This window comes from Takifugu flavidus, chromosome 13, assembly GCF_003711565.1.
Source record: "Takifugu flavidus isolate HTHZ2018 chromosome 13, ASM371156v2, whole genome shotgun sequence".
NCBI classification, from domain to species: domain Eukaryota; kingdom Metazoa; phylum Chordata; class Actinopteri; order Tetraodontiformes; family Tetraodontidae; genus Takifugu; species Takifugu flavidus.
In genome coordinates this window covers 9,363,704-9,373,002 of record NC_079532.1, presented here as the reverse complement: position 1 = coordinate 9,373,002, position 9,299 = coordinate 9,363,704, and the positions used below count along the sequence as shown (strand labels likewise).

The 9,299-nt window shown below is 57.7% G+C and overlaps 2 protein-coding genes across 2 annotated transcripts; both read left to right on the top strand.

Moving 5' to 3' along the window:
• The first annotated feature begins 4,334 nt into the window (after positions 1 to 4,334).
• LOC130536581 (collagen alpha-1(III) chain-like) lies at positions 4,335 to 6,131 on the top strand. The gene has a single exon (XM_057052636.1). It carries the CDS (start codon positions 4,335 to 4,337, stop codon positions 6,129 to 6,131), a length of 1,797 nt encoding a protein of 598 aa, XP_056908616.1.
• Positions 6,132 to 6,778: 647 nt separating this feature from the next.
• Positions 6,779 to 8,365, top strand: LOC130535820 (pro-adrenomedullin-like). Its single transcript, XM_057051136.1, has 3 exons — positions 6,779 to 7,481; positions 7,643 to 7,738; positions 7,828 to 8,365. The coding sequence occupies exons 1-3, from the start codon at positions 7,381 to 7,383 to the stop codon at positions 8,081 to 8,083; spliced, it is 453 nt and encodes a 150-aa protein (XP_056907116.1). The 5' UTR covers positions 6,779 to 7,380; the 3' UTR covers positions 8,084 to 8,365.
• The last annotated feature ends 934 nt before the right edge of the window (positions 8,366 to 9,299 follow it).

The window sequence follows — 9,299 nt, the reverse complement described above, 5'->3', positions numbered from 1 at the left end:
TGTGTGGTGTGTGTGTGTGTGTGTGTGTGTGTGGTGTGAGCATGTGTGTGTGTGAGCATGTGTGTGTGTGTGAGCATGTGTGTGTGTGTGAGTGTGTGTGTGAGCGTGTGTGTGTGTGAGTGTGAGCATGTGTGTGTGTGTGTGAGTGTGTGTGCGTGTGAGTGTGAGTGAGCATGTGTGTGAGTGAGCGCGTGTGTGTGAGCATGTGTGTGTGTGTGAGCATGTGCGTGGGGAATTGTGCCCTCACAGGTTGATAAAGACAAGTATGTGTGTGAGCGTGTGTGTGTGTGAGCATGTGTGTGTGTGAGTGTGTGTGAGCGTGTGTGTGTGTGTGCGTGTGTGTGTGAGCGTGTGTGTGTGTAAGCATGTGTGTGAGCGTGTGTGAGCATGTGTGTGTGTGTGTGAGCATGTGTGTGTGTGTGTATGTGTGTGTGCAGACTTTAGGGCTCTTGCTCGTCCTGTACGGGGGACGTGGAGTCCAAAGGTCTCTAACGAGCGGCTCCTCTCGGGACAGCGAGCCAAACAAAAGCCTGCTGAATGTTAACTTTCTTCCCAATATCACACATGACAACCCGTGGCCCCCCGGGTGTGTGTGTGTGTGTGTGTGTGTGTGTGTGTGTGTGTGTGTGTGTGTGTGTGTTGGGGGGGTACCAGCGGCGTGAGCGAGGAGCATCTGGCAGGACAGGAATAGCCCATCACATTATAGATCTCCAGGAAAGATTGAAGGGTCCCTGGAGGACGCCTCCGCGGGTCAGCGGCGCCAACGCGTCTTTCTTTGCCTCGTAAATGAAAAATATAGGAAGATCGTTCCAGAGCCGGAGGAGCCGACAGCGGCGTTCCACTTCACACCGACGGCTCGCCATCGCCGCCGCTTCCAGCCTCACCTGCACGTGTCCGCCGCCCCCGGACGTTTCACAACATCGCGTTAGCGATGTGGGAATTAAAGCGGCTTTGGGAGGTTTTCGGGAGGAAACGGGATCGAGCACCAGGAATCTGGCTCCAATCAGCTCATCACACCGAGGTCGAAACGGCGCCCGCAGGAAGGTCAGGCCGGGGGCCACGGCGAGAAAATCCATCCCATCTTTACCCGTTGGTCCTAGATAATAATATGGTGTCAGAGGCCGTCCAGGTACCCTCAGGGTGGGCGGAGCCTCCCCAGGGGGCCGGACAGGTGACCGACATCCCAGCTGCTGCTGCTGCTCTCAATCTGAGAAGAATGTCTGACGTGACATCCCAGAACTCTTCAAACGCTGGCGGCTCATCCTCTTCCCCCCCGTGAACACGAAGGAATGTGTGACGAGGCGCAAATATGAACCAAGTGTTTGTGCGGGGGGGCCGTTCCTGAGCCCCCGCGGACCGGCGAGGGCCGGCTTTGTTTAATTAACCACCAATCGGACCACAGGAAGCACCACCATGGTGGCGTCCTGGGCCGTGTAGCAGGTGGGGGGGGTTCACCTGTTGCTCTGCCACCTGAACATCCAACCATGCTGCTCTAACTGCCTGGACGTGTGTGTGTGTGTGTGTGTGTGTGTGTGGGGGGGGTGGACTGAGCGCCGTCCTCTCCTCACAAGGTGAAACCAGCGTGGCGGCTACATTGATAGCGTGTTTGGGGGGCGTCCATCTGTCGGTAGAGACAAACTTGGAAAAATAAACATCGAAACATCTTGGAAATGTGTTGTGAATTTATTCGGTTTGTTGACTTTGTGCAAAAACAAAGAGCCGAAAAGCCAAATTCTAAAATTGGTAACACGTTGGAGCAGCACGACAGCAGAACCAGAGATAAACAGTCTGGACCCCTGTCGCTAACGCGGCGTCTGTTGCTAACGCGGCGTCTGTCGCTAACGCGGCCTCTGTCGCTAACGCGGCCTCTGTCGCTAACGCAGCGTCGGTCCCACGTGCTCCATAGGCTCCCATCACCCGCCACAACCACACCAGGATGTGGCTGCATATTTCTGGACCGGGTCGTCGAGCCAGAACCGAGCTGCACGGCGGCACGTGCACAACCTCACAACACAAAAACCTGCGTCTCATCTCAGGAAAAAAAGACCCAAAACTGGCGTAAAAGCCCCGATTCCTAGTGGCGCCCCCTGCTGGTCGGGACAGGAGGGGTACCGGGGAGGGACGGGACGGGCAACAAGGCACCTCCTGGTTCCCTGGTTATGGAGGAAGGACGGCAGATAAAACGGCTCGTGCACGCCGACCACGAGCGCCACCAATAGCAGCTCATCATCCTGGTTCCTCCGGGCTGTTGCTGGAGTTCTCGTCTCCTAGCAACCCAACCTAAACAATGTTTATGAAGACTTCTGTGCTTGTTCACACAGCACCGGGGTGCCGGGAGTCGGGAATCAAGTCAACGGGGAGATGCTAATGAGATGCTAATGAGACCCTCTCCAGGTTCTGGAAGGGTTCCCCAGAACCGGCCCGCTGAGCAGGTTCACGAGAGGATGTTGTGGAGCTAAAGCAGCACTAAAATAGGAAGCTCAGTTCTGACATAAAGGAACGGACCGGTGCCGATCCATCGACGCTAAGCGTCAACATGTGCGCGGGACCAGGTCCAACGAGATTTTAAAGTATTGCGCAACAGACTCCTGAGGCAGAAACCTGGTGAGATGAAGAAGCAAACGAGCCCGAAGGCGCTGAATAAACGGCTGAATAATTAACGGCTAATTAACGCTGCTCAACGTTTCAGCCCTGAAGGGAAAGATCCCGTTTGATCCGATCCTGTCATTAGGAATTCTAGTTCCTGAAACAGTCCCAGTTGTTGTGGTTGCTGTGATGAGCTCAGAGGCAGATTCCAGGGTGGAGCGTTGCTGTTTGATGTGTTTTGGTTCCACATCGTTTGTTTGCTCAACCTGCTCTCAACCTGATTCATCCTGAGTGAATTCCCGGATTATCCGTCAACAATAAAACAACCCAAAGTCCTAAAGAGGAGCAGAAAAACAAAACTTGAGGATCTTCTGACGCATCTGGTGGTGGGTTAGGTTAAGGTGGGTTAGGTTAAGGTGGGTTAGGTCAAGGTGGGCTAGGTTAAGGTGGGTTAGGTCAAGGTGGGTTAGGTTAAGGTGGGTTAGGTTAAGGTGGGTTAGGTCAAGGTGGGTTAGGTTAAGGTGGGTTAGGTTAAGGTGGGTTAGGTCAAGGTTGGCTAGGTTAGGTGGGTTAGGTTAAGGTGGGTTAGGTCAAGGTGGGTTAGGTTAAGGTGGGTTAGGTTAAGGTGGGTTAGGTTAAGGTGGTTAGGTCAAGGTTGGCTAGGTTAAGGTGGGTTAGGTCAAGGTGGGCTAGGTTAAGGTGGGCTAGGTTAAGGTGGGTTAGGTTAAGGTGGGTTAGGTCAAGGTTGGCTAGGTTAAGGTGGGTTAGGTTAAGGTGGGTTAGGTCAAGGTGGGTGAGGTCAAGGTGGGTTAGGTTAAGGTGGGTTAAGGTAACCAAGTTACTGTGGCCTAAACATCCGCCTGGTGGGCGTGGCCGACCATGACCTCTGACCCCGCCACGCGTCAGCTGTAAATCATCATCTTGAATGAAAACAACTGGCACGGCGCTCCTAATGTGGCTGTTTGGATTTTATGTTGGACATCTGGAGACTCCCCCGGACAACCGTCCAGATCCTGCTGACGGGCCATAAAACAGATTTATCCTTCGATTAAAGTAGCACAATCAAATACCGGAGCGAGTCCGTAACTGTTGTAGTTTGTGTTTCACAGAAAAAGGCGAATTCCACGGCGGGGTCAGAATCTTCAGGACAACACTGGCTGATCCGACCCGTCTCGCTTCAACACAAACAAGCTCTTTCTAACCCTCCTGCCAGAGACATGAACATTCTTTACACTGATGACGTCACACCCAAGAGGTCGCCGCGGCCGCTAGGGGGCGCCCTCGCACAGGTGAGATCATCCAGAATTCCTTCACTTCCGACGAGTTTGGGATCTGATCTGGTCAACGAAGCGCGGGACTTTAGGTAGCAACATCCAACCATCCATGCCGTTACTACGTCAGCAGCTGTGTGAACCAGCCGGCCCTGACTGGTGGTATATAATAACTATATAATAACCACATAATAACTACATAATAACTATATAATAACTACATAATAACTACATAATAACTATATAATAACTACATAATAAAGGCGGAGGCCACGGGATCGGGGTGGTTTAAACCAGTTTAGCAGAAAGCAAGAAAAAACCTCCCCAGCCTTGAGTTTGACAGCTTAATTCGCTCATGATGTCACAGCAACATCCAAAACACATGGAGAGAAACCTGCCTGCTGAGAGCGGCGCTGCGGGACGTGGACGGGAGCACGTCCATCCCACTGGCCTACAAACGCCTATTTATGATGGATGATGGACGACCAGGGACGGACGACCAGGGGCGGACGACCAGGGACGGAGGACCAGGGACGGAGTACCAAGGACGGAGGACCAGGGACGGACGACCAGGGGCGGACGACCAGGACGGACGACCAGGGACGGAGTACCAAGGACGGAGGACCAGGGACGGACGACCAGGGACGGACGACCAGGGACGGAGGACCAGGGACGGAGGACCAGGGACGGACGACCAGGGGCGGACGGCCAGGGACGGGCGACCAGGGGCGGACGACCAGGGGCGGAATGCCAGGACGACCAGGGACGGACGACCAGGGGCGGACGACCAGGGACGGAGGACCAGGGACGGAGGACCAGGGACGGACGACCAGGGGCGGACGACAGGGACGGACGACCAGGGGCGGGCGACCAGGGGGTGGGCGACCAGGGACGGGCGACCAGGAGCGGACGACCAGGGGCGGACGACCAGGGGCGGGTAGTACCAGGGGCGGAGGACCAGGACGGAGGACCAAGGACGGAGGACCAGGGACGGACGACCAGGGACGGACGACCAGGGACGGACGACCAGGGGCGGGAGAGTACCAGGGGCGGAGGACCAGGGACGGAGGACCAAGGACGGAGGACCAGGGACGGACGACCAGGGACGGAGGACCAGGGACGGAGGACCAGGGGCGGACGGCCAGGGGCGGAGGACCAGGGGCGGAGGACCAGGGACGGACGACCAGGGACGGACGACCAGGGGCGGGCGACCAGGGACGAGGGCGACAGGAGCGGACGACCAGGGGCGGGCGACCAGGAGCGGGCGACCAGGAGCGGGCGACCAGGGACGGGCGACCAGGAGCGGCGACCAGGACGGGCGACCAGGGACGGACGACCAGGAGCGGACGACCAGGGGCGGGCGACCAGGGACGGACGACCAGGGACGGGCGACCAGGGACGGACGACCAGGACGGACGACCAGGACGGACGACCAGGAGCGGACGACCAGGGACGGGCGACCAGGGACGGACGACCAGGACGGACGACCAGGAGCGGACGACAGGGAGGCGACCAGACGGACGACCAGGGACGGACGACCGGGACGGACGACCAGGGACGGACGACCAGGGGCGACGACCAGGGGCGGACGACCAGGGGCGGACGACCAGGGGCGGGCGACCAGGGACGGACGACCAGGGCGACCAGGGGCGGACGACCAGGGACGGACGACCAGGAGCGGACGACCAGGGGCGGGCGACCAGGACGGGCGACCAGGGGCGGGCGACCAGGGGCGGACGACCAGGGGCGGGCGACCAGGGGCGGGCGACCAGGAGCGGACGACCAGGGGCGGGCGACCAGAGCGGACGACCAGGGGCGGCGACCAGGAGCGGCGACCAGGGACGGACGACCAGGGGCGGGCGACCAGGAGCGGACGACCAGGGACGGACGACCAGGAGCGGACGACCAGGGGCGGGCGACCAGGGACAGCGACCAGGAGCGGACGACCAGGACGGACGACCAGGGACGGACGACCAGGGGCGGGCGACCAGGGGCGGCGACCAGGGGCGGCGACCAGGAGCGGACGACCAGGGGCGGGCGACCAGGAGCGGACGACCAGGGGCGGGCGACCAGAGCGGAACCAGGGACGGACGACCAGGGACGGGCGACCAGGGACGGGCGCCAGGACGACCAGGGACGGGCGACCAGGCGACCAGGGACGGACACCAGGACGGGCGACCAGGGGCGGGCGACCAGGGGCGGAGGACGAGTGCGAGCGGTGTAAAGAAAAACGTGCTGCCTATTTTGGCGAAACGCTCACACGGACCAAGATGAGACGTAATGAGACGGTGTGAACAAGCGTCCTGGCGGAGGACGGCGGCGGGCCCTGGGGGGGCGGGGGGCCCCTGGGGGGGGTCCTTGGGGGGGGCGGGGGGGTCCAGAGGGAGCAGGACCTATAAATAGGAGCGTGATCAGTGCTGACTGACAGGATGGCGTCCTGCCGACAGTGAAAATCACTCGCAGCTTCGTGCGTCTCCGCACAAACAACAGATTGTTTTGATTTTTCTGTCATGAAACTGTTGTCAAACATCAACATGGGGGGGGGCATGGGATGGAGGGGGGGGGGGGCATGGGATGGGGGGGGGGGCTCTCACACCTTCCTGTACGGAGACACCTGTGAACATTCCTGAGGAGACGTCGCCACAAACGTACGGCCACGTTTACGTGACCCCCCCTCCAGCCCCGGGGCGCACACACGCACGCACATGCACGCACACACACACGCACGCACGCACATGCACGCACACACACACACACACACACACACACACACACACACACACACAGGTTTAGGAATTCCTCATTCCTTCCGCCAAAACTGCCGTAATTCCCGAGATTCCACGGGACCAATTTTAGGGCCATTTGTTTATATCGGTGACATCAAGCATCACATCCATCCCATAATAGCACGAACTGTGCACCTGGGGGGGGGGGGGGCTCTGCTGACAGCAAGCAGACGTTCTGTGTTAATCCGATTATCTGGTAACTAATCGGGACAAAGCAACATTTCCAGATGTTTCCCATTCGTGCACATGTGCCAACAGAAGATCAGGCAGCTTAAAGACGCTCCGATGGTTTCCGGATGGATCCGGCTCTGCTGAGGCCAGTTTTCGGATGGATCCGGCTCTGCTGAGGCCAGTTTTCGGATGGATCCGGGCTCAGCATCTCTAAGTGGGGCGGACGAGGCTGACGTGAACTGTCCCACAGCCCCTCCCACTGGGTGTGGCATTCAGGTGCAGCCCCTCCCCCTCCCTATAAAGCCGCTCATGTCAGCAGGGTGGACCTCAGCCTTCAGACCCGTCGCTGTGGAGAGCACCACAGACCTCACACATCACCGGAGGTAAGGGACCTTCATCCAGGCATCGGTGATCCGGGATCTTTCAGGAGATCAACTACCTGTTGTGCTGCTGTTGGACCCACTTGGGTTCATCAGAAAAAGGTGGTTCGACGCCGTCTCAGCGCCGTCTCAGCGCCGTCTCAGCGCCGTCTCAGCGCCGTCTTCGCCCGACTGCTGCTCTTCACGATGAGACTCGCCCTACACACCATCGTCTGCTGCTGCGTCATCGCCGCCGTCCTGCCCGTCCCCGTGCAGGACGCTGCGGGAGACGCCAGCCTGAAGAAAAGGTGAGAATCCCTTCCAGACGACCCACGGTTCCCACGGCAACCACAGGCATCAATACGTATCGATTAAGACGGAAGGAGCATGTTCAGAAATTCTGATTTTAACTAAAAGAACCGCTGAGGAACCTGCCTTTAAATCCTGATCCACTCTGACCTCCCTGCAGGATCAGAACGTGGCTGCAGAACCGCACAAAGACGGACCTGGACGCCGCCGATGGCGCCCAGCAGGTGGACGGGGAGAGCACCTCACCTCCGCCCAGGTAAGACCGACGTTTAGAGGCTGCTCCCGTCTTTGTGGAGAAGCTACGGGGGGTAAGAGCGTTGATGGTTCTGCTCCTCTCATCCCCAGCTCGGGCCTAAACTCCCGGCCAAGGCGGGCGGCCGGCTGCGCCCTCTTCATGTGCGCCTACCACGACCTTCTCCAGCGCCTGAACCACATTTACAACAAGCAGAAGGAGGTGACCGCGCCCAAGAATAAGATCCTCTCGACAGGCTACGGACGCAGGCGGAGACGCTCGCCGGAGGATGGCGCCCTGGAGACAGATGTGCGGGACTCTGAAGAGGCTCCGCCCCTCTGCAGATACCGCGTCTGCACAGCGGCGTGACAGCGGGGAACCAAACGTCAAACCTCTGCAGGGTCTCACTCACAGGTGAAGATTCTGCCGAGAGGTTTGAGTCCAGTGCGCCTCAACGTGACCTCAGCACCTGAGAAGCAAGACGGCCGCCGCGGCGCCACAATCTGGAGGAAATGATGTCACAGGAGACTTTGCTGCCATCCCAACTGCAACAGGCACAATCGTATCACTGAACTGAATGTAGTAAACCCTCACGTGCAATGTAAACAGTATGTACTATGTAACTATGTAATAAAGCCTTTGTAACTACCAGCCTGTATATAAACCCTTTCTGTAGAAAACCTCAGATGTTTATGCAGCCAAAACACAATTAAAGAGGCTCTTTGGAATGTGCGTTGCTCGCGTCTCTGTGCTGAAAACGGCGGCTAATTTAGCAGAGATGAACAGCTGCGGTTGGGTCATAAGAAGGGATGAAGGGATGAAGGGATGAGGGGATGAAGGGATGAGGGGATGAAGGGATGAAGGATGGCAGCGTTGTGCTGCCCTCTAGCGGCACAGGAGGGAAATTCACCCCAACGCCATCAGCGAGCTCATTTTTACCCCCAAAAAAGCCTCTTTGATGGATCCGCGGGTCCGCTGCAGCCACCTGACGCTGCATTATGTAAGCAGACGTTCCAGGGAACGCGGAAGGTTAACAGGTTTCCAGCGCAGCTCAGATGTGGAGACGGAGGGAAAAAGGGCTCAAAAACAACTTTAAGCAACTCTGACACGGCGCGCTGACCTCATCCCACGGCGTCTTTCGCCTGCGTGTGCAGCGTAATGAAATTTACTGGCTCGGCGGTAAATATCCTGTCACCTCGTGATTAAATGTGAGTTATATAAAGGCCAGCGTTTGTAAACCCGGTGGGGTGCATTCCCTTCTAAAAATAGTTGTGATTTATCAGCTGCTCTGTGTTAAAGTCAACACGTGTCCTCAATTCACGCTGACTCGGGTCAGCCTGTTCCAATTGTGTAAGCACTGTATTTTAGTGGAATTATTATCTTTTGGCAAATAAATTCCTGCTTTTGATGAATGGAGCGTCTTCTCCAATCCAGGAACAAATGAGGACTAAACAGAGGAATTAATCATGATGGAATGTGACCTCAGCCGACACCGGAGCGGTCGCGACGTCCTGATGTTTCCGATGAGCCCAACATCTGGTTTTCGCCTTTGCACATATTTGTTTGCGGAAGGAATTCAAACAAA